This window comes from Babylonia areolata, chromosome 6 (genome assembly GCF_041734735.1).
Source record: "Babylonia areolata isolate BAREFJ2019XMU chromosome 6, ASM4173473v1, whole genome shotgun sequence".
Taxonomy (NCBI): domain Eukaryota; kingdom Metazoa; phylum Mollusca; class Gastropoda; order Neogastropoda; family Buccinidae; genus Babylonia; species Babylonia areolata.
The window spans coordinates 38596403-38622025 of NC_134881.1; the positions used below are offsets into that span (position 1 = coordinate 38596403).

At 43.7% G+C, this 25623-nt stretch overlaps 2 protein-coding genes across 3 annotated transcripts in view; both read left to right on the plus strand.

The window, feature by feature from the left end:
* Positions 1-23284, plus strand: part of LOC143282996 (SWI/SNF-related matrix-associated actin-dependent regulator of chromatin subfamily A containing DEAD/H box 1B-like) — a 44484-nt gene extending 21200 nt beyond the window's left edge. For both annotated transcript variants that reach the window (XM_076588971.1, XM_076588972.1), the window contains 13 exons: positions 1835-1925; positions 4046-4145; positions 4928-5066; positions 6093-6228; positions 6925-7062; positions 8315-8410; positions 12056-12295; positions 12824-12925; positions 13895-13990; positions 16661-16779; positions 18344-18526; positions 19690-19799; positions 20460-23284. In XM_076588971.1, coding sequence (XP_076445086.1) covers positions 1835-1925; positions 4046-4145; positions 4928-5066; positions 6093-6228; positions 6925-7062; positions 8315-8410; positions 12056-12295; positions 12824-12925; positions 13895-13990; positions 16661-16779; positions 18344-18526; positions 19690-19799; positions 20460-20596 — 1687 coding nt within the window. In that variant the 3' untranslated portion in view covers positions 20597-23284. The remainder of the gene's footprint in view (positions 1-1834; positions 1926-4045; positions 4146-4927; positions 5067-6092; positions 6229-6924; positions 7063-8314; positions 8411-12055; positions 12296-12823; positions 12926-13894; positions 13991-16660; positions 16780-18343; positions 18527-19689; positions 19800-20459) is intronic.
* LOC143283514 (bile acid-CoA:amino acid N-acyltransferase-like) overlaps positions 20721-25623 on the plus strand; it is a 37544-nt gene continuing 32641 nt past the window's right edge. The window contains 1 exon segment of the mRNA XM_076589758.1: positions 20721-20904. Coding sequence (XP_076445873.1) covers positions 20721-20904 — 184 coding nt within the window.

Genomic DNA, 25623 nt, shown 5'->3' on the forward strand with positions numbered 1-25623 from the left:
TCAGAGTATCTGTGTTGATTTGTGGGTTCTTTCTGTCTCTCCCTCCTCGCCTCAGAGTATCTGTGTTGATTTGGTTGTGGGTTCTTTCTATCTCCCTCCTCGTCTCAAAGTATCTGTGTTGATTTGGTTGTGGGTTCTTTCTGTCTCTCCCTCCTCACCTCAGACTATGTGTTGATTTGGTTGTGGGTTCTTTCTGTCTCTCCCTCCTCGCCTCAGAGTATCTGTGTTGATTTGTGGGTTCTTTCTGTCTCTCCCTCCTCGCCTCAGAGTATCTGTGTTGATTTGGTTGTGGGTTCTTTCTATCTCCCTCCTCGTCTCAAAGTATCTGTGTTGATTTCATTGTGGGTTCTTTCTGTTTTCATTGTGGGTTCTTTCTGTCTCCCTCCTTGCCTCAGAGTATCTGTGTTGATTTCATTGTGGGTTCTTTCTGTTTTCATTGTGGGTTCTTTCTGTCTCCCTTCTCTCCTCTAGAGTATTTGTGTCGATTTCATTGTGGGTTCTTTCTGTCTTCCTCCTTGCCTCAGAGTATTTGTGTTGATTTGGTTGTGGGTTCTTTCTGTCTCCCTCCTTGCCTCAGTGTATCTGTGTTGATTTGGTTGTGGGTTCTTTCTGTCTCCCTCCTTGCCTCAGTGTATCTGTGTTGATTTGGTTGTGGGTTCTTTCTGTCTCCCTTCTCTCCTCAGAGTATCTGTGTTGATTTCATTATGGGTTCTTTCTGTTTTCATTGTGGGTTCTTTCTGTCTCCCTCCTTGCCTCAGAGTATCTGTGTTGATTTCATTGTGGGTTCTTTCTGTTTTCATTGTGGGTTCTTTCTGTCTCCCTTCTCTCCTCAGAGTATCTGTGTTGATTTCATTGTGGGTTCTCTCCCTCTTGCCCTCCCTCCATCAGCCATCAGTCTCTGTGTTCATTTGGTTTAATGTCTGTTTACATTGTGTGATTTTAGACACCTGCCCCCCATGCAAAAAAATAAAATAATAAATAAATAAATAAATAACAATAGCAATGTCTGTGCATTGCAGGGTGGTGTCAGGTCTAGGAGTGAGGGGGTGTTTCAGGGTGTGGATGTCATTGGTGGGAATCCTTCTGTACAATACAAATTTCTGTGTCAGGCATTTAGGTGGGGTTTTATTTGTTGTTGTTGTTGTTGTTTTTACTCTCCCTTTCTTTTACTTTGTTTTTGGCATTAAGACTCACTTCTGTTTAAGTTTTATGAAGATGTGTTGAATTATGTTTGGATCCTGCACTGTATAGCCATGAGTCCAGGTTCACAACATTCTTGAAACTATACATGCTCCAGCATCATTGGATGCATGGAGCATAGTGCTCCATTGTCTGCAGTCTTCAACCAGTTTTTGCTTGTGTCACCCATTGTCTGTCAGAGGTCTCTCTCCACTGTTTGCTACCAGTTCATCTTGAGCCATCCTCTCTTTCTTCGGTCTATAGGTGTCCAGTTCAGGACATGGCATGCAACTTTGTAGCGGGGAGTCTCAGTACATCTCCCAGCCAGTGGAGATGTTTGCAAATGATGGATGACATGAGAGTCTTCTGGAATCACTCTCTGACTTCTGACATTGGAGATAAAATCATGCCATTTGATGCCATTGTTTTCACACAGGTATTTGTTGTCAGAGACATTCTTGAAACAGAGTGGCTTGAAAATCCATGGTGTTAGAAGGAAAAGAATGAAAACATATTATTTCTGACACTGGATGATTTTTGTTGGCATGAATGCTTCTAACAAAACTGTTTCTGAGCTTAAATCTCTGCATGTGGGGTGTTTGTGGTGTGTGTGTGTGTGTGTGTGTGTGTGTGTGTGTGTGCATGTATGAGAAAGGTATGAGCTGAAGCCTTACCAGCTGATTGGACTGAACTGGCTTAGGATCATGCACGCCCAGGAGCTGAACGGCATCCTGGCTGATGAAATGGTACGTTGCCCTTTCCCTTAATTATCATAATGATAATCATAATAGTGATAGTAATAATGATAATGATCATAATCATTATACTAATATTAATAATGTGCATTTTGATAGCATTTACCCTACAGCTCCAGGTGCATTTAACTGGACATGTGGCATGAATGAGATTCAAGACTATAAAGACATATTTTCATGTGGTCCAGCTGGTAGTCTGAGGGAAAATGATGTGTGTGTGAATGTCTTGAAAGGGGCTGGGGAAAGTGACCCACCCCTGTACTGGATATACTGACAGGGGACTGTGAAGTGTGGATGTGTTGACAGGGGACTGTGAGGTGTGGATGTGTTGACAGGGGTGTTGACAGGGGACTGTGAGGTGTGGATGTGTTGACAGGGGACTGTGAGGTGTGGCTGTGTTGACAGGGGACTGTGAAGTGTGGATGTGTTGACAGGGGACTGTGAGGTGTGGATGTGTTGACAGGGGACTGTGAGGTGTGGCTGTGTTGACAGGGGACTGTGAAGTGTGGATGTGTTGACAGGGGTGTTGACAGGGGACTGTGAGGTGTGGCTGTGTTGACAAGGGACTGTGAGGTGTGGCTGTGTTGACAGAGGACTGTGAGGTGTGGCTGTGTTGACAGGGGACTGTGAAGTGTGGATCAGGGGACTGTGAAGTGTGGATGTGTTGACAGGGGTGTTGACAGGGGACTGTGAGGTGTGGCTGTGTTGACAGGGGACTGTGAGGTGTGGCTGTGTTGACAGGGGACTGTGAAGTGTGGATGTGTTGACAGGGGACTGTGAAGTGTGGATATGTTGGCAGGGGACTGTGAGGTGTGGATGGGTTGACAGGGGACTGTGAAGTGTCGATGTGTTGACAGGGGTGTGTTGACAGGGGACTGTGAGGTGTGGATGTGTTGACAGGGGGTCTGTGAAGTGTGGATGTGTTGACAGGGGTGTGTTGACAGGGGACTGTGAAGTGTGGATGTGTTGACAGGGGGTCTGTGAAGTGTGGATGTGTTGACAGGGGGTCTGTGAAGTGTGGATGTGTTGACAGGGGACTGTGAAGTGTGGAGGTGTTGACAAGGGGACCGTGAAGTGTGGAGGTGTTGACAAGGGGACAGTGAAGTGTAGGTGTGTTGACAGGGGACTGTGAAGTGTGGATGTGTTGACAGGGGACTGTGAAGTGTGGATGTGTTGACAAGGGGACTGTGAAGTGTGGATGTGTTGACAAGGGGACTGTGAAGGGTGGATGTGTTGACAGGGGTGTGTTGACAGGGGGCTGTGAAGTGTGGATGTGTTGACAGGGGTGTGTTGACAGGGGGCTGTGAAGTGTGGATGTGTTGACAGGGGGACTGTGAAGGGTGGATGTGTTGACAGGGGTGTGTTGACAGGGGACTGTGAAGTGTGGATGTGTTGACAGGGGACTGTGAGGTGTGGATGTGTTGACAAGGGGACTGTGAAGTGTGGATGTGTTGACAGGGGTGTGTTGACAGGGGACTGTGAAGTGTGGATGTGTTGACAGGGGACTGTGAAGTGTGGATGTTTTGACAGGGGTGTGTTGACAGGGGACTGTGAAGTGTGGATGTGTTGACAGGGGTGTGTTGACAGGGGACTGTGAGGTGTGGATGTGTTGACAAGGGGATTGTGAAGTGTGGATGTGTTGACAGGGGACTGTGAAGTGTGGATGTGTTGACAGGGGTGTGTTGACAGGGGGCTGTGAAGTGTGGATGTGTTGACAGGGGGACTGTGAAGGGTGGATGTGTTGACAGGGGTGTGTTGACAGGGGACTGTGAAGTGTGGATGTGTTGACAGGGGACTGTGAGGTGTGGATGTGTTGACAAGGGGACTGTGAAGTGTGGATGTGTTGACAGGGGTGTGTTGACAGGGGACTGTGAAGTGTGGATGTGTTGACAGGGGACTGTGAAGTGTGGATGTTTTGACAGGGGTGTGTTGACAGGGGACTGTGAAGTGTGGATGTGTTGACAGGGGTGTGTTGACAGGGGACTGTGAAGTGTGGATGTGTTGACAGGGGGACTGTGAATTGTGGATGTGTTGACAGGGGGATGTGGGTGTGTTGACATAGGGACTGTGAATGTGTTGACATGGGGACTGAAGTGTGGGCGCGTTGACAGGGGCTAGGCAAGACGATCCAGGCCATCTCCTTTCTGGCCCACCTGATGGAGGAAGGGGAGAAGGGGCCACACGTCATCATTGTGCCATCCTCCACTATAGGTCAGTCCTCTGTCCCTCTCTCTGTGTCTCTCTCTGTCCCACACCCTCGCTCTCTTCCTCTGTCTCTCTGTATGTATGTCTATAGATCTCTCTGTCCCTATATGTACTTGGTGTGTGTGTGTGTGTCTCTCTGTCTGTCTGTCTGCATTTGTCTGTCTCTTCTTCTGTCTGTCTGTCTTTCCCTTTCCCTCTGTCTGGTCTGTGTGTATTTGTCTCTTTCTGTCTCTGTCTCTCTGTTTCTGTCTCTTTATCTCTCTGTGTGTGTATGTGTGTGTGTGTCCCTCTCTCTCGCTCTCTCTGTCTTGCTCTCATTCTCTCTCTCTATCTATCTCTCTGTCTGTCCCTTCTCTCTGTCTGTCTCTCATTTCTGTCTCCGTGTCTGTCCCTGTACCTTTCCTAGTCTGTCTCTGTATGTTTCTCTCTCTGTCTCTCTTTCTCGCTGTTTCAATGACTCCCTGACAAAGCTGTCTACGAAACATTTGACAAATAATAAATGAAGCAGGAAACAAAAACAGATACAGATTCTGTGTGTGTGTGTGTGCAGAGAACTGGCTGAGAGAACAAACATATACAGACTCTGTGTGTGTTTGTGTGCATGTGTGCAGAGAACTGGCTGCAAGAGCAAACAGATACAGACTCTGTGTTTGTGTGTGTGTGTGTGCAGAGGACTGGCTGCAAGAGCAAATGGATACAGACTCTGTGATTGTGTGTGTGTGTGTGCAGAGAACTGGCTGCAAGAGCAAACAGATACAGACTCTGTGTTTGTGTGTGTGTGTGTGCAGAGAACTGGCTGCGAGAGCTGTCAGCATGGTGCCCGGCACTGGGTGTGGTGGTGTACTACGGGTCACAGGAAGAGCGGCGTGCCACACGACATTCCATCATGTATGAGGGCAGAGACAACTTCCACGTCCTCCTCACCACGTAAGTCTCCTTCCCCCTCCTGTCTTATGGGGCATTTTAGGATGGGTGTGGGGGAGGGAGAGGGGGGTTTCAGTGAAAAAAAAAAAAAAGAAAGTCTGCCTTGTTTGGGGATTTCATGAGTGCCCACAACTCGGGTTTTATTTCAGGCACAGCATGTGTTGTATTTCGGACACACCTTGGTTGTTTTACATGTACAACATGGTTGTTTTTCAGGTACAGCAAGTTCACTGTTTTACAGGTTCAACATGGTTGTCTTTCAGGTACAACAGGTACAGGTAGTTGATCACAGGTACAAAATGGTTGTATTTCAGGTACACATGGTTGTCTTTCAGGTGCAATAGCCAAATGGTTAAAGTGTTGGACTTTCAATCTGAGGGTCCTGGGTTCAAATCTCAGTGAAGGTGCCTGGTGGGTAAAGGGTGGAGATTTTTACGATCTCACAGGTCAACGTATGTGCGGACCTGCTAGTGCCTGAAGCCCCTTCATGTGTATATGCATGCAGAAGATCAAATACGCATGTTAAAGATCCTGTAATCCATGCCAGTGTTCGGTTGGTTATGGAAACAAGAACATACCCAGCATGCACACCCCCGAAAACAGAGTATGGCTGCATACATGGCAGGGTGAATAAACAAAATGGTCATACATGTAAAATGCTACATGTCTGTCTGAGTGTGTATATGTGTGTGCCTGAAATCTGAATGACACAGGAAACGAATGATGAGCACCCAGTGCCAGCCGTCAGTCGGCACTACCTAGGTAGAAAGCCTGTTGTGCAAATGACACCGTGTTTGTAAAGTGCTTGAGCTTGGTCTCTGACCGAGGATAGGCGCTATATGTAAGTATCCATATCAATCAGTCAATCAATCTTTCAGGTACAACAGGTACACCTGGTGGTTGTTTAACAGTTACAGCTTAGTTGTCTTTCAGATAAAACAGGTACATATGATTGTCTTTCAGGTACAACATGGTTGCTATACAGGAACAACATGGTTGTTATACAGGTACAACATGGTTGTTATACAGGTACAACATGGCGACAGGTGGGGTGGAGGACCGGTCTCTGTTCAAGAAGTTCCAGTTCCACTATGCCGTGTTTGATGAGGGGCACATGCTGAAGAATATGTCCTCCCTCCGCTTCCAGAACCTGATGAAGATCTCCGTGAGTAGCCACCCCACCCCAACCCCAACCCCACACACACCCCCACACCCCACCTTCTTCCCAGCTTCTGTGTGTATGCAGTACTGAAAAATCTGTGGTATCCCAAAAGGAGAAGCATCAGAGATTAACCAGTACAGAAGGTTGAGGTGTGTGTGAGGCGTGCAGGTGGAGAGATTAAGAGAGAGATCAATACATAAGGTTGAGGTGTGTGTCATGTGTGCAGGTGGAGAGATTGAGAGAGAGATCAGTACAGAAGATTGAGGTGTGTGTCAGGTGTGGTGGAGAGATTGAGAGAGAGATCAGTACAGAAGATTGAGGTGTGTGTCAGGTGTGGTGGAGAGATTGAGAGAGAGATCAGTACAGAAGATTGAGGTGTGTGTCAGGTGTGGTGGAGAGATTGAGAGAGAGATCAGTACAGAAGATTGAGGTGTGTGTCATGTGTGCAGGTGGAGAGAATGAGATCAATACAGAAGATTGAGGTGTGTGCCATGTGTGCAGATGGAAAGATAGAGATCAGTAAAGGTTAATCAATACAAAAGCCTGATGCGTGTTTCAGGTGTGCAGGTTGAGAGACAGAGATCAATAACAGAAGGTTGAGGTGTGTGTCATGTGTGCAGGCATAGAGATAGATAGAGATCAATACAGGAGATTGATCAATACCTAAGGTTGAGGCTTTACAATGTGTGAGGTGTGCAGGCGGACAGACGGCTGCTGCTGACAGGAACCCCTCTGCAGAACAACCTGCTGGAGCTGATGTCCTTGCTGTGCTTTGTCATGCCAGACATCTTCCAGGGAAAGACCACATCCCTCAAGAAAATCTTCTCCATGATCTCCGTGAGTCACCTCTTTATTGTACCCCATCTTCACTTATCTTTTTTTTTTTTTACATTACAGTTCAGTTATACCTCAGGTATTCTTCATTGCTGATTATGGTGTGCTGTTTGGTTTTTGAAAGAGTACATTATCTCCTGACAGTTAGCTACTCAGTTATTGCTTGAACAAGGTGCTAGCATTGTATCTTTTTTTTTCTTTTCTTTTTTTAGAAATCCGTATATTGTAATGAAATTTAATCTGGAAAGACACCTCCTTCTTTTTTTTATCCCTTTGGAGAATGTGCTTGGTTGAAAGTGATGTTCTACCCACTGACCTGAGTGTGTGACCACAAACCTCTAGAAGTCACCAGAGGAGGTGTAGGAGGTGGCGGAGGTCTGGAGTCGACCGGAGGGAGCGGAGGAAGTGGAGAAGGCGGCGGGTTGGCGTTGTTTAGAGGGCCAGGAGTAGAGGGCCCAGAGTGTCAGCGAATCGATTGCGATCGCGCCTTAATTTTAGCATGATTCCCCAATCGAGCTACAAAATTATGTGACCTGTTTGGAGACATAATTTGACCACAAACAAGAACGCCAGAGAATCGACAGACAGACAGAAAATACGAAAAAACTTAGCCGTATGAAGAGCACAGGTACAGGAGTCATGATGGCTGCCGGAAAAAAGAGGGCGATAACCAGCGGGACAAAGGGGAGGTTACCTACTTCCGGGAGGTTATCGGCTGTAGTTTCGTCTGCTCCGCATAGGCGGATAGTAGTTTGCACAGGACAGGAATGTCAGACCCCTGCCAGAGTCTGCACCAGTTGGGTCACGGTTAGTATGTTATTTAAACGTAATTTTAGATAGAAAATTTCCTTTCTACCCACCTCGCTGTCTATCATCAGTTTCACACCCAGTCTGTCTCTGTATTCCCAGATTTGAACACTCCATGATTGGCCACTGCCCTTTCTCTGTCTCTGGACCTTGCACTTTGAATGAGCTCCCTCAGTCAGATCCCTGCACTCACCTCTTTCAAGACTGACCTTAAAACCTTCCTCTGTCTAAAATAACTCCACTCCCCTCCCCTCACTCTTCCTGTTGTTTCTCCAGCTTTCTTCTTCCATGTACATGTCAGTTGTCTGTTATCCTTTAGATTCAGAGCGATGTATGGATGTGAATGACTGGTGTGAAAGCGTTGATTCATCTCTGCACAAGATTCAGCACTATATGAATTCTTTATTGTTATTATTATTATTATTATTGTTGTTGTTATGATGTGCAGAGAGGGGACGGTGAGCAAGGGAAATATGAGAAGGAACGCATCGCCCATGCTCAGCGCATCATGCGACCTTTTGTTCTACGCAGGCTGAAGAAAGATGTGAGCAGGGAGTGAGAAAGGGAGAGTACATTTGTGACAGTGTGGACTCTGTTATGTTTTATTGTTTTATAGTGTGTTATGTTTTGTCACAACAGATCTTTCTGCTTGGAATTCCATCTGCTTTCCTTAGGGAGAGCACACCGCCAAAGTGTAGAGCTACTTTTGTTTTTTTTCCTTTTTTTCTGTCTTGCAGTTGTATTTGAGGATTTTTCTACAAAATGTTGCCAGGGACAAACATGTCTTTCCTTGAGTTATTTTATGTACGCTAAATGCATGCTGTACATAGGACCTCAGTTAATTCTCTCATCTGAAATATACCCCAGGAAACAAGATTATTGCAGTCTACACGGCGGGGGATTAATATGGTCCTACATGTTTCAAAAACACCCACTCCTTAACTCACTCCATGCCAAGAGTTTTTGCCCTTGCCAATCCCTGAAAGCCCAGGGTTTGTATAGGATGGGGAAAAAATTGTAAAAAAACCAAATAAACACCCAGACAATTGATATTTAGTATATGTATGCAAGGAATGTTGTTCCATATGTGTGCAAAAAATTAAAGTATTTACTCACCGTCTTGATGTTGATCGCGGTATCCATATTTAGTGTATTTTTTTAGCATTTTTGCACCCATCAGAAAGGTACACCAACATGTTCCACATCACATTCTAACACTATTTGAGGAACTGAAGACCTAGTGCATGCAATGAAGTATGAACAGGTGGTGAAGAAAGTTGAAATTCACTCATACAAGAAAAAATATTGTCTCTACATAATGAAAATCAAAGAACAAAGAAAACAACTCAACCGGCTGGGTGTTGACTGGCCAGTCAGCTGACAAACCTGGTATGCCAGTGAAGGGATGTGCAAGAGGGAAAAAGGAAAAATTGTCAGTCCAATCACTGGTGAAAACACTTGCAAAATCGTCCATTTCCTCAGTGGTTTCGTCGTCTGTGTCTGTCTCATCTGCTGGCACATGTTCCTCACTTTCCTCTCCATTGTAAACACTCTCTTCAGTGGCCGAATCTGTTTCTAGTTCATCGGGATCTGGTTCAAATTAACTGTCCGAAGAATCAACATTATCTCCTTCGACATCAGAGCCTTCAGTTTGGATCATTTCCAAAGCATCTTCGACGCTGAGTAACATTTCACCTCTCCGACCGTGTCGAACACTTCGCCGTGACGCCATCTTGTCAAACAACTTACAAAGCTGACAGGGGGCACGCTTTGTTATCAAGTGCGGTTGAGCTTATCGCGACACACACGCAGCGTGTGTGAATGAAAAGCTGACCAGAGGTGACGTAAGATATCACATCTGCTTTTGATTTTCGCATCCGACGCGTCACTCCGACAGCACGACTTTTTAAAATCCAAGTCCGCATATGCGGACATTGGCATCCAACGCTTTCTCCGACGATGTCCGCATATGCGGACAATGGCAGCGAGTGAGTTAATATTTGCAAGCATGAGAGTTACAGCCTGTTTTAGGTTTCAGTTTCTCAAGGAGGCGTCACTGTTCGGACAGATCCATATACACTGCACCACATCTGCTAGGCAGATGCCTGACAGCAGCATAACCCAACGCGCTTGTCAGGCCTTGAGTGCATGCTTATAAAAGTTATATATTTATGTACCTATCAGAGTGGATTTCTTTTTACCTAGCTTCGCCTGAGGACAACATTCTTGTTGCCATGGGTTCTTTTTCAGTGTACCAAGTATGTGCTGCACATGGGACCTTGGTTTACCATCTCATCCGAATGACTAGACGCTCAGTTTGATTTTCCAGTCAAACCTGGGAGGAAGTGCGAGAGCAGGATTCGAACCCACACCCTCACAGACTCTCTGTATTGCCAACTGAGCATCTTAACCATTCTGTCACCTTCCTCCTTAACCCTTTCGCTGCCAGGAAAATAAGCTTTAAGTGAAATCTATTTACCAGGGTTTTTTCACAAAAAACGGGTATAAATTTTCAAAAAATTCTGTGCTCTTTATTATTTGAGAAAGACCCATAAAAGTATATATTTTCTGAAAGGTAAATGAATAAAGAATACAAAACACATGTTTTCCAATTTTATATATTTTTAGGGACATGGTGTTGTTTTGAAATCAGTGTTTTATTTTTTGTCACATTTTCAACTTGTTCATTGCAAACATTAGTCAGGTAATTTGTACTAAAATATCATATTTTCTGGACAAATGGATATCTGCACACACAAAATCATACTAGAACAACCACAATAAAAATTTTTAAAAGAGACAGATACACAATGCATTGACATCTCCAAGTGATAATATGGATCTTCACCCCTCTTTCATGATCACTTGATCCAGTTCTCATCAGACCGCGTTGGCTGAGTGCCAAGAAAATCGCCTACACTGTGTCTTGCTAATAATTCGGTTAGTTTGTGTTGTCTGCTACGGTTGTGCAGCCGGCATCACTCACTGATAGTCATATCTTGGCCACTCTCTTGATTGCTCCCTTTATTTTCTATCATCCTATAAATGTTCATCACTGTCTTCTCCTTCGAATTTACGCTTCAATTCTTTCTGAACATCAGCTAAAGAAAGCAATCTTTGTTGATTTAGTTCTCCACGATCGCATGTCTTGAGCACGGCGTCAGTCCGACATTTTGTTGAACAAGCGAGGAAAAGGAGCAAGGCAAAACACTGTGATAGTGACCCAACCAAAACATTCAAATAAAGGGCTGCCTCATGACGTAGATGGGGTTTCTAGCTATGAATAGAATCCACAAAAATTCCCCGAGCTAAAGCAACCAGCATTTTCATCAACGAACTGAATGCAAACCAGGGAAAAGTCAGAATATTTTGATGACAAGTTATCTCGTCATTGTGGCAGCGAAGCGTACATGCTTGCGATGACGAGTTATCTCATCATATAGGCAGCCTAGGGGTTAAAAAAACAACCAAACAAACAAAAAACAGTTACAGCCCACAAATACAGAAGAAGATATTCATTCACCTGGTGCATGTGTCATGGACAAATGCCAGTGCATAGCTTCTTCTCTATTAAGAATAGCGGAGAATTTCAGTGTGGTACATTCTCTTGATAGATAAGTGCCCGATTTTGGTATAGAGCTTTTGTTGTTTGAAAAGTATAATATCACAGTATTTCATCTGATGCACAGGTCATGTAACACCCCCAGCACACACTCAACTGACATCCCTCTCCATAGTGGAGTGTTGGCCTTGCAGGATCAAATTCCACACTTGCTGGAAATCTCCCTCTCCGCTACACTTGAGCCGTGGTCATTCAAATGAGACAGTCAACCGAGGTCCCATGTGTACATGCACTTCATACACATACAAGAAGCTCCAGTAAGAAGAGAGCAGTACCAGGCAAATATTTTCAGTAAAACATACTCTAATTTGCATGCATGCATTGTGTACGTGTGTGTGAATGCATGGGCATGTTCGCATGCATGCCTGAAGTCTGACTGAATGATTAAGGAAACAAATGATGAGCACCTAAAGGCAACTGCCCGTCGGCCTCATCCAGGTAGGCAGCCTGTTGTGCAAATGACTGTGTGTTTGTAAAGCGCTGAGAGTTTGGTCTGTGACTGAGATATTGAGGATAGACGCTGTGTTTAGATGTCAGTCAGTCAGACCCGGCCTGTGTGTCCCCCAGGTGCTGATGCAGCTGCCCAAGAAGGAGGAGGAGGTGCAGTACTGCCCCCTGCTGCCCCACCAGAGAGCACTGTACGACACGCTGCTGCACACCTTCTCCCAGGACGTGGCAGGGGGAGGGGAGGGTGGGGGGGGCATCGCCATGTTCATGCAGCTGAGGAAGGTGGCTAACCACCCCCTGCTGGTGCGCCATCACTACGACGACCGGCGTCTGCTGCAGATGGCCAACACTCTGGCCAAGGTAACGGCCGCATGGTGCTGGTGTAGGTGCACGCATGCATGTATCCACCCACACATACACACTCATGCATGCGCACACACACACACATATATGTCGTCCAAATGCAAAGCCTAGTGAATTGATTCTTCTAACAGAAATACAGCCAAGGCTGGCGAAATTTGTTCATGAATGTTTCTCTTCTTAATATGCTCATGTTTATGTTTCATTGTGTCTTATAAACTTTAAGGTTTTATGACAATAAAAAGTATTCTATTCTATTCTATTCTATTCACACACACACACACACACACACACACACACACACACACACTTAAATAGTAAGTTCACACACACACACTCACACAGTGAGTTCACACACACACCCACGCATGCATGCATGCACAGTGAATCACACAGTCATACACACGCAGTGAGTCAATGCGCACGCGCGAACACACACACACACACACACACACACACACACACGCATACAGATGAAAGTAAAAGACGGTGTGAGGTGATGGGTTGGGGCTGTATGCGGTATTTCAGGAGCCGTCCCACAAGGAGCGTGGTGCCTTGCCCAAACTGATCATGGAGGACATGGCCCAGATGAATGACTTTGACCTCATCACCCTCTGCCAGCAGTACAAGGTCAGCACCGCTGATTAACCCTTCACCTCTCACCTGTCAGTATTACCTTTCACTGATAGGGAGTTGTGCTTAACCCTGTAGCTCTTTGGTGTGACATAAAGCAAGCATAGTGAAACCTGACAGTGGTATCATGGATGTTAGGACATGTGCCCTGTGCCTTTTCTTGCCCCTTTCTTTCCCTTTACTTTTCTTTATTACAGTGGGTAAGGAGCAGCTGAAGAGGCAGAGCCCTTTATAACCTGGCTGAAGGGGAGGGGAAGAGAGGCAACAGGCTCCCTGCCATGTGTATTGCCACTTCAGTATTGGGGGAGGCAGGTTTTTGCTAGTGACAGGTTGTTTGATCATGAAAGAAGCATTGAAATGGTTACAGGAATGTGTGTGTGTACCTGTGTTCAGAAACACCTGGTGAAGGCGTGTGTGTGTACCTGTGTTCAGAAATACCTGGTGAAGGCATGTGTGTGTGTACCTGTGTTCAGAAACACCTGGTGAAGGTGTGTGTGTGTGTACCTGAGCCCTGGTGAAGGTGTGTGTGTGCACCTGACACCTGGTGAAGGTGTGTGTGTACCTGTGTTCAGAAACACCTGGTGACGGTGTGTGTATGTATGTACCTGTGTTCAAAAACACCTGGTGATGGTGTGTGTATTTATATACCTGTGTTCAGAAACACCTGGTGAAGGTGTGTGTATACCTGTGTTCAGAAACACCTGGTGAAGGTGTGTGTGTACCTGTGTTCAGAAACACCTGGTTAAGGTGTGTGTATGTATGTACCTGTGTTCAAAAACACCTGGTGATGGTGTGTGTATTTATATACCTGTGTTCAGAAACACCTGGTGAAGGTGTGTGTATACCTGTGTTCAGAAACACCTGGTGAAGGTGTGTGTGTACCTGTGTTCAGAAACACCTGGTTAAAGTGTGTGTATACCTGTGTTCAGAAACACCTGGTTAAGATGTGTGTATACCTGTGTTCAGAAACACCTGGGGAAGTATGAACTGGACTCATCCTGGATTGGCAAGTCAGCCAAACTGTCTCAGCTGGATGGTCTGCTAGACACCCTCAGACAGCAGGTCAGTGTGTGTGTGCCTATGATTATGAGTTTGTGTGTGTGTGTGTTTGTCTGTGTGTGCATTCTGTCTTTCTTTGTTTTTGTGTGTGCTTCCATGTTCATGAATGAACTTTTGTTATGTGTGTGACTGTCTATGTGTTTGTATCTGTGTGTTTGTATATGTGTTTGTGTCTGTGTGTCTATGTGTGCATGTGTCCATGTGTGTTTCGTGTGTTTGTGTGTGTTTCCTTTCTTTAGTTTAATGTCCTTTCACTGTTAAGTGATATTAGACAGTGTGTGTGTTTATGTGTGTCTTTGTGTGTGTGTGTTTGTTCATGTGCTTCAGCTTTCATGTAATGAATGAACATTTGTTACATGTGTGACTGTCTTCAGCCCTGCCATACAAACAGCCATACTCTGTTTTCCTAGATTGTGAGTGGTTTTGGGTGTCGGTGGTGGTTATGTTGTTATTTGTCAAGAGTGAGATAGCTGGTAGTGAGTTAGCTGATAATAATAATAATAATAATGGTACTTATATAGCGCTGAATCTTGTGCATAAACAAATCTAAGCGCTTTCGCACTGGAGAAATTAAAGACAAGGAGGAGGCAGGGAAGGGAGGCTATTTTGGGAAGAGGTGGGTTTTAAGGCCAGACTTGAAAGAGCTGAGTGTGGAGACTTGACGAAGCGAAAGAGGAAGTTCATTCCAATTGCAAGGTCCAGAGACAGAGAAAGAACGGCGGCCAACAGTCGAGAGTTTGAATCTGGGTATGCGTAAGTGGAGTGGATCCGAAGCTGATCGTAGTGAGCGAGATGGAGGTGAAGGCAGTCACAGAGATAGGAAGGGGCTGATTTGTGAATACATTTGTAGCATAGAGTGCTGATCTTGTACTTTATTCGGTGTGAGACAGGGAGCCAGTGGAGATGTTGCAAAAGAGGAGTGGTGTGCTCAGATCTTTTCTTTCTGAGGACGAGTCGGGCAGCAGAATTTTGTATGCGCTGAAGGGACTGAATGGATGAAGCAGGCAAACCAGACAATAGAGAGTTACAGTAGTCAAGGCGAGAGAGAATGAGAGAAACGACAAGTCTAGTTGTTGCGTCAATGGACAGATATTTCCGGATGGAACTGATGCGCCGCAGTTGACAGTAGCAGGATTGACATGTCTGATTGATAAATGTTTGCATGGACAGTGTGTTGTCAAGGACAACGCCGAGGTTCCTGACTGAACTGGACAGAGGGATGGATGTACTGCCAAGTTTGATTGTATTAGTTGTAATGGAAGAGAGTTTTTGTTTAGTTCCTATGATCATCGCTTCAGTTTTGTCCACGTTCAATTGTAACTTATTTAGAGTCATCCAATTTTGAATATCCAGGAAGCAGTTAGATGTTTCTTGCAAGAGCGACAACAGTTTTTCATGTGTGTCACTCTTCTGGAGTTGAGTGTCATCAGCATAAGAATGATGACTGACATTATGGCGGTTGATAATTTCAGCGAGAGGAGCAGTGTACAGTGTGAAGAGCACTGGGCCTAAAACAGATCCCTGTGGGACTCCATGTTCAATTTTAACGGGTTCAGACTGGAAATTATCAACAATGACAGACTGGAATTGATCAGTGAGATAAGATTTGAACCAGTTTAGAACAGTGCCGTTGATACCAAATGTAAAATGAAGACGGGAAAGAAGGATTGAATGGTCTGTCGTGTCAAAGGCGGCTGACAAGTCAAGAAGAGTGAGAAGGGAGATCTGTCCCGAGTCGGACGCTAGCAGTAGGTTATTCAGGATGTGGAGGAGAGTGGTTTCGGTGCTGTGGTCAGCACGATAGGCAGACTGAAATAGGATATCATTGATATGGATATACATTTTTTTCTGTCAGCAAATATTTAATTTCAAAGTATATTGTACTTGTTAGTTCATGAGTTTGTGCAACACTGAGTGTGTGAATGTTTTTGTTTATTGTGTGTTTGTGTGAATGTGCATGTTTTTATGTCTGTGTGTGTGTATGTGTGTCTGTATGTATGTCTGTGTGTGTGTGTGTTTTGTGAATGTATAAAAGAAATACATTTATCAGCTGCCAGATGTTTACATGTACCCATTGGTTAATCTTTGATGTAGCAACATACACTTACGATTGAAGTCTGATGAAAATTTTTGGCACCCCCTGTGAAGAACGTCTATTTAGAGACTGTGGCAGAAATTAAGTTGGTGATAAATTTCATTTTGTCATTGAATGCCCAAATACAACGAAATCAGAAACAAGTTTTTCGCGAAGAAATACACATACATTCATTCAGCATACAATTATTGTAAACTTTTCCTGGAGCAAGAATGATTTGTTAGATTCAAGTAACTTTATCAAGGTCAGTAAAGTCATTTAAGGTTGTATGTGTGGCCACCTAATATCAGTATGGAATAAAATCTCAGTGATCCCTTGTGCTTATTGCATTGGTGAGCATTTCTGCAATTTTATTTTGTTACACTTTGGTTTTGCATCTTCCATGCCGAAAAAGGGATTACAGGATTAAAGTATTTCTATCTTTGTGTGTATGTGGATGTGTGTGTGTTCATGTGTGTGTGTGTGTGTGTGTTGTCTCTGTGTGTGTGTTTGTGTGTATTCATGTCTTTGTGCCTGTGTATGTGTGTGTGTTGTATGTGTATGTCTCTGTGTATGTATGTGTGTGTGTGCGTGTGCAGGGAGACCGAGTGTTGTTGTTCAGCCAGTTCACCATGATGCTGGACATAATTGAAGTGTTCCTCAAGCAGAAGAAGATGAGATATATCCGTCTGGATGGTAGTACACCAGTCACCGACAGGTAGGTTTCTGTGGACACATACACACACACCCATATATATATACACACACATACACACACACGCATGTGAACATGCACACACCACACACACACACACTCACTCACTCTCTCTCTCTCTCTCTCTCTCACACACACACACACACACACACACACAAGAGCACAACACACCAAACCATGTGTGTGCAACTCTTTTTTTATTCCTTCATTCATACAGTGACATTTACTAATATTCTGCATAAGATAATGACAAAGAGGACAATATGTATGAAAGATAAAATACGACATTAATTTCTAGAAACTATTCTTCTGGTATTGTTTCATTGAACACAAATACAAGCCACACTAGGAACATTGGAAACTACCAAAATTTATAAAAACAACTTGTCTATATAATCGAAACATTTCTCAGATGTGTCAATTTTATGTTTTGCTTCTACAAGACAATTGTAATAAAGCCATTTGGTCATAGATATATAATGTGGCATGTTTTTATATGTATGTATTATTTAGTTTCATGTTTAGACCTTAAAATAAATGACATTTGAAATTCTCAACATTTGGAAAAACTTGGTTTATCTTGTATTTGAAAATACAGAATTTAGCCAACAGTATGATGTAGTCAAGTTGAAGTCTGGACCATTCATTGATTGATATGGATACTTACATAGCTCCTATCCTCGGTCTGATACCAAGCTCTAAGTGTTTTACAAACACGGGGTCATTTGCACGACAGGCTGCCTACCTAGGTAGAGCCGACTGACAGCTGCCATTGGGCACTCATCATTCGTTTCCTGTGTCATTTAATCAGATTTCAGGCACACACGCATACACACTCAGACAGACATGTAGCATTTTACTTGTATGACTGTTTTATTTATTTACCTCACCATGCAGGCAGCCATACTCCGTTTTCGGGGGCATGCATGCTGGGTATGTTCTTGTTTCCATAACCCACCAAACGCTGACATGGATTACAGGATCTTTAACGTGCATATTTAATCTTCTGCGTGCGTATACACACGAAGAGGGTTCAGGCACTAGCAAGTTTGCACATATGTTGACCTGTGAGATTGTAAAAATCTCCACCCTTTACCCACCAGGCACCGTAACTGAGATTTGAATCCAAGACTCACAGATTGAAAGTCCAACGCTTTAACCACTTGTCTGTTGCACCCAGTTGTCATGCTGTTCTGTCTGCAGTTCCATACTTTCCTCTGTGAGTGACTGATCCCTTGTTGTGGGTGTGTTTTGTTTGTGTGTATGCTTGTGTATATGTTTGTATGCTTGTGTATACCAGTGTATGTGTGTGTGTTTGCGTACACCTCTGTGTGTGTGTACTTGCGAACACCTGTGTGTGTGTGTGTGTGTGTGTGCATATGTGTGTGTATACCTTTATGTGTGTGTGCATGTGTGTGCATGCTTGCTTACACCTGTGTGTGTGTGGGTCCATGTGTGGTGTGTGAAAGTGTGTGTGTGTGTGAGAGAGTGTCTGTGTGTGTGCTCATGTACACCTCTGTGTATGTGTGTGTGTGGTGTGTGTGCATGTGTGTGTATGTGTGCACAGACAGCAGCTGATCGACCAGTACAACGAGGACCCAGACATCTTTGTCTTCCTGCTGTCCACACGGGCGGGGGGCCTGGGCATCAACCTGACGGCCGCCAACACCATCATCCTCCATGACATCGACTTTAACCCCTACAACGACAAGCAGGCCGAGGACCGCTGCCACCGCCTGGGGCAGAAAAGGTGGGGGGGAGGGAGGGGTTGGGGGGGGGGGGGAGAAAGGAGTGGGGGGACAAGGGGGGTGGGGGAGGGTCAGGTTTACTTGTTCATGTATTTTTTATTTTAGATGGGAAAAAAGTACAGTCACAACCTCCAGCATGACAATAGAAGCAGAAGCTGTGACACATACTGTCCAGTAGCTGCCGTTCATACATGTGTCTTCAAATCAACATGTGATAATTCTGACTGACTCTGTGAGCTCCTACAAAAAGTTTAGAGTTTAACTCAGAACAGAGAGTGGCATTAGGCAGAGCAAAACATTGAGGTGCAAAAGCTTACATGGATGTACTTCCCGGGACATGCAGGTGTTAAGGGAAAAGAGCAAGCCAATAGGCCTGCTGGTAGCACAATAACAATGAGCAGCCTACAACTGGGAAGATCTGAAATCTCAATGAAAATAAAAGAAGAACCTCAAAAACCAGGTGCAAGGTCATCACATCATTGACTGCCACCAAGAAAAAATGACGGAGAGAGGGAGCAGCCATAAGTCTAACCTGTAAGCTGCAGCATGAGCCATCATAATCAAACAAATATTGGCATCATCTCCAAACAAACAATGCACAGATTTCATCAAAATGCTGCAGGATTTCTCTGGGGTTTCCCAAAATCATTAGACTGAGCAACATGCTAGAGATTACATCTTTGTGGCCTTGGAGATCCTTTCCCACATTTTTTGCTACACCTGTAGGTTTATGTCATCACAAAAGCAAAACTGGCAGAATGTGTTTGTGTGTGTGTGTGTGTGTGTGTATGTACATATGTCATGGGAGTTGGTGTGTGTGTGTTGTGGGAACTGGTTAATGTATGTGCATGAGTGTGTTCATATGTATAAGGAGGTGGGTGGGAGGGGGGAGTTGTTTATATGTGTGCATGGATTGTGTAGCTGCACAAATACATGCATGTGCCCATGTGTGTGTATGTGTGTGTGTGTGTATGCGCATGCAGAGTTCTGCTGAGTGTTGCTTTGTGTGTGTTAGCCACACACAGGTATGTTAGTGTGTGTGTGTCTCTATGTGTTGTGTGTGTCTATGTGTGTTTCTGTGTGTGCTATCTATGTGTGTTTCTGTGTGCATTCTCTGTGTGTATATGTGTTTGTGTGTGTATTCTCTGTGTGTGTCTGTGTGCAGGACCGTGCGGATCATCCGGCTGATCGCCAGTCACACTGTGGAGGAAGGCATGCTGAGGTGTGCACAGGCCAAGCTGAGGCTGGAACAGGACGTCACCACCATCGCCAATGGTAACCACCTTGTCACAGTTTTTCTTTTCTTTTTCCTCACCTTAGTGGGTTGCATTTCCCACCCTGTACCCACCAAAGGCAGCCAGGATTCAAACCCAAGATCCTAGAATTGAAAGTTCAGTTCTCTAAGCACCCAGCTGTGACATCGATCAGTAACTTGCTGAACGGACTGTACACACACACACACACACACACACACACACACACACGGACAGACAGATATTCTTCTCTTTGTCTCTCTCACTGGTGCACATTCCTCTGCCTGCTGTGTTTGCTCTCTTTGTCTCTCTCCCTCCCTGCTTTCTTCTGTCCCCTTCCTTCGCTGGAGATGATTTACATGGCTCAGATACAGCAGTGTGTGCGTTTGACATGGTCTGTTACAGAAGAAAATGATGAATATGACAATTGCTTTAAAATATGGTTTCCCTTCACACAAAGACACACATTCACTCAAATGTACACATGCACACAAGCACGCACATTCGCATTCACGCATACACACATGCATGGGTGCACACAAACACACACACACACACACAGAGTTATGAAACACTGCCCAGTGGAATGCTCATTTGAATGGTCACAGTGACACACCCTTTGCATCAGTGGTTTCCACCTCTGAACTGTCTGACAAGCAGTGCTGACTGATTTTGCTTCCAGATGACAGTGAGGAGACCAAGGCGGACGTGGCCTTGTTGTTACGGGAAGCCATCAGCAAGGTTAGGGCCAGCGAGGAGTGTCCAACCTTGACCTCTGCCAACACCCCCGCTTCCGCCACACCCAGTGACACCTCTTGACAACAGCCCTCCCCTGTAGCAGCCAGGCTCCATGGAGGGTGCCAGACCCCATCTTCACAACCGTTGGTGAGGAGCGGAGCACTTCAGAGACTTGACCGGCACTCAGCAGGCACACAATTTGAAGATGTCCAAGGTGGACATGTGCAAGAAAGGAACTGATGGGTTGAAAACTGCCAGAGATGGACTGGAGTTTCTGAAGGGTTTGGATTTGTCGGTGATATGCGTATCTTGGACATCTTTGGAAGAGCAGCAGAGATCAACCTGTGTTTTGAAGAAGCACTGGTGCGTACGTTTGGAAAGCGTCACAGGTACGTTGGGACTGGGTGCACTGTGTATACCTGTGTACACCTGGGCGGTTTATACTGACTGTTCTGTCAAACTATGATTCCACATGTGCCGTTGATACCTGAGAAATAAATATGGTGTGCTTGTTTGTCTGTGGATGTGTGCAAGTGTGAGAACTAAGTCAGTGAGTGGGTGGTATGTGAGCGATGGTGGCAGGACACTTTATCAGTTTCACTGAACTAGATTATGTAAAGAATAAAATCAAATATGTCTTCAACCTCATCACACCTTATCAGATATTTACATGTTTTATATTTCCAGGTGTGTGTGTGCCCATGATATCAAATTTTGACAGATTTACTGGCACAAAGGAGTTTTACACACCAACATGAAAACTGTTTGTTCCCTTTGTGAGAAAATGTGATGGTTCCAGGCCATGGCTTCAGGCTGGTGGGAAAAATGAGCTGACAGTGAGGGGCCAAACTGCACACTGCACCAGCATGCTCACATTATTGTGTTGTATTGTACTGCTGTTTGTCACAACACACATCTCTGTTTGAAATTCAGGCTGGTCTCCCTGAGGAGAGCACATCGCTACAGTGCAGCACCATCCTTTGTTGTTTTTTTTCTTCTTTTTTTTTCTGTCTAAAAATGTATTTGTTTTCCTATCAAAGTAGAATTTTCTTTATGACTTTGCTAGGGACAACCAGTTTGTGCTGTTGGATATTTTACTTGTGCTAATTGTATGCTGCAAACAGGAACTCGGTTTATCATCTCATCCAAATGACTAGCATACAGACCACCACTAAAAGTGTAGTGGAGGAGGAGAAAATACTGCGAAGTGTGGGATTTGAACCAGTGCGCGTAAATTGCCTTGCTTCCTAGGTGGATGCATTGCCACTGGTCCATCCCTTCAGTAAACACAACACTGAAAATACACACCCCACTACACGTTTTTTTATGTCCAAAACATAAACAGAGAATGAATAAGAATTTCTTTTGATCAAGTAATATTTTATAAAAACTGAAGAAAACCTCCCACTTCCCATTGAAGCTTCCTCTCCCACATTCATCCATACCCAAGGTCTTCATGTTGCTTACAGATACAGTTAGAATGATTGAGACTGCATGGCAGCTTGTTTGTTCTGAGCTTTTTAGTGGGGAGGGGGGCGGGGGGGGGGGGAGAGTAGAGGAGTGTGTACTAGTGGCATACGTTTATAAATAAAATCTGAAAATGACCAAAATTCAAGTTCAAAAACTGTGAATGTATCTGGTCAATCAAATGTAGAAAAAATTTTGAATAAGTAACTGACCAAACAATAGTTCATAAGTTGTGAATTGTTTAAAGCTGGTTTCAAGGATCAGTCGCTGTTACTCTTGGAAAGAGTGAACAGAAAATATGTCAATCCGTTGTTCACATAGTAAAGGTTTTCAATCCACTGTTGAAGATGTTCTGTTTTGCACGGAAGTCGTTTTCTTGTTGAGCAATGAGGTAAACATGTGCCTCAGTGGGCTTCTAGAGAACACAGGCACACGCCTTCTGAAGAATTTATGCATCAGTGGTTGGATTTGTCACCAGTCTGGGCTATGTCTTAATTGAAAAGAAACATTCAGATTGATGGCACAAAATGATTGAGACTAAACAGTGTACATCCAAACAAAACAACACTTACATGAAAACATCTCAAAGATACAACTGTTCATTTTATCATACGTACATCATTACATGTACAGGAAGTCCTTACATTTAAATGTTTCCAGAAAAACTGTTTTAAAAAAAAGAATATATTCATACATGATGCAAAGGGTAATCAAGAGAGTAACTCAAGTCAGGATGATGTGAGGGTTGTAAAATGGATGACTGTTCTTTGCTACTGTCCAGAAAAGGTTTAACCCCTTCACCTGATGAACCATGGGGAACTGAAATCAATGTGGCCTGGGTTGGAAGTGCAGTTAATTCTTTTTTGCTCTTTTGATTTCAGTGGTGTCATTGATTTAGCAAAACTTAAGTATTACAGTTCCCAGAGGAAGAATTCCAGATAAAGAATGGTGACTGACATCCTCACCTGTTATCTGATGACCATGAGGTGACAGCCCTTCACTGACAGGTGTGCTGATCAGCTGCAGTCAGGGGGTTAATTCTGGTGGCATGACACCTATTTCTTTCTTTTCTGTTTAAACACAACAATTTTCGGGGTTTCTGTTAATTTTGTTCTAATGACTATTAATTTGCACTTTTAGAATTGTTCATTTTGGTCATTACATTCTTTTCAAAAAGATTTGTTTATTTTGTCAATAATTATCAGTTACTATTTCTGTGTACATTTGTTCTTGATGTGCCTGTTATTACCAGCCAAATGGGAACATTGTCAACTTCAACTGAAGTAAAAACAATTCCTTGAATGAGCATTGTGGATTTTTTTTTAATGTGCTTGCTTGTGGATGTTTGTGAATGTGTGCACTTGCATGTTTGTGTGGTAATGTTTATGAAGTATGCAACATGTAGGTGAATGAGGTCTGTGTATTCAGCTGTGAACTATCCTTTTCACGAAAATCTTTTTTCATTTTATTTTTCCCAACAGTTATTATTTCTTTTACCAGTCCAGCTCACATTTGGCCCCCTGGCCTGCATAATGTGGAGTGATGGCCTAGAGGTAACGCGTCCGCCTAGGAAGCGAGAGAATCTGAGCGCGCTGGTTCGAATCACGGCACAGCCCCCGAAATTTTCTCCCCCTCCACTAGACCTTGAGTGGTGGTCTGGACGCTAGTCATTCGGATGAGACGATAAACCGAGGTCCCGTGTGCAGCATGCACTTAGCACACGTAAAAGAACCCACGGCAACAAAAGGGTTGTTCCTGGCAAAATTCTGTAGAAAAATCCACTGCGATAGGAAAAACAAATAAAACTGCATGCAGGAAAAAATACAAAAAATGGGTGGCGCTGTAGTATGGCGACGCGCTCTCCCTGGGGAGAGCAGCCCGAATTTCACATAGAGAAATCTGTTGTGATAAAAAGAAATACAAATACAAATACAAAAAACTTGTCTGTAAATCAGCAAAGTTGAAGAGGGTCTGTTGCTGAGTAAATTTTTACAACAATGCAAAGTTTCTAAACCATTTGTATCATATCATTTTACATTTTGTCACAAGTTGACAATGGATTTGACTGTGTGAAATTCAGGCTTCCCAGGGAAAGCGCATCTCTACAGTACAATTGTTGGGTTTTTTTCGTTATGAAAGTGGAATTTTCTACAGATTTTTGCCAGGGACAATCGTTTTATGTGTACAAGTGCATGCTACACATGGAACCTAGTTTTATCATCTCATGCGAATGACTAGTGTCCAGACCACTACTCAGGGTCTGGAGGAGGGGGAGAAAAGATTGACGAATGTGTGAATTGACTCCTAGCGCTCAGATTCTCTCGCTTCCTAGGTGGAAGCATTCCCACTAGGCCACCACTCCTTGGATAGAACCAGAGACTCAGAGACAGGCAGGCAGGGGAGAGAGGAAGGGAAAGAGAACACACACTTGGGCATGCAGTGTGTCGCGAACTTTGCAGAAGGGGCTGACAGCAGTTTCAAGAGGTGTCAAAGCATGCAGACTTATCCATATATACACTTCATCACATCTGCTTGGAAAAAACTTCCAAAAAAAAGAAAAAGAAAAAAAGAAGCATAATGTCTGATCTCCGCATAACCCCAACGTACTGATTAGGCCTTGAAAGCTTACCAAAGGTTTGTATAAAACAACATATAATGAAATTGAAATAAACAAGTAAATAATTGCGTTAAAACTTGATAAAATTGAAAGATACTCAGAAGGCAAATCATTCAAAAAAGAAAAAATGGCTACATTCAACGTACTAATGCATACCCACACATTTTTCATAATATTTATTTGTTTCCATACTTTTTTTGAATCCTTATGGTTGGAAACTTCTGTTTTACAAAAGTTCATCCAATGATCTTTCTTAGCTTGTTCTACAACTCTATTACTATGTATATATTATTAGCTTGCTTCATGTGTATAAACTTTTTATTCAAGATTTTCTTATTATTCTTATTAGGAATGTACGCCTTGAACATTCTCTTTTTCTCATTTACAGCTCTGTCACAATCTGCATTCCACCATACATTACCTAAATGCGTATTCCCTTTTGTACTTGAGTAGAACAGAGGGATTATGTGAAACCCAGAGGATTTTTAGAGAAAGACATTCTGATATGTCCAATGATTCTGTGGGGGACAACAATAATTATGTTAATGCTACTTTTACCCTCCAAGAACTAAAAGAAACTATATCTACAATTCCAAATAAGAGAGCATCTGTTGGACTCGATGCTATTTCTAACGAAATGATCCAGCATTTTCCGGAAAATTGGATTAATATTCTCCAAAGTATATTTGAAAGATGCTGGGATACAGGCTGTCTACCTAAAATATGGAAAGAATCAATTGTTGTTCCAATTCACAAAGAAGGAAAACCTAAAAAATGTATTAACAGTTATAGACCTATATCGTTTTAAATAGGCGTACCCAGTATTGTGAAAAAAAATGACGTTATTCCTGTGAATCAAGCAGGACTTAGCAAGGCTAGATCTACAATTGAACATTTGGTCAAATTAACCACTCAAGTAAAGTATCAGTTTGCAAGACGAAAGTGCATATTAGCTACTTTTTTTTTTTTTTTTTTTTTTTTTTGATGTAACAAAAGCCTATGATCAAGTATGGCACTCAAGATT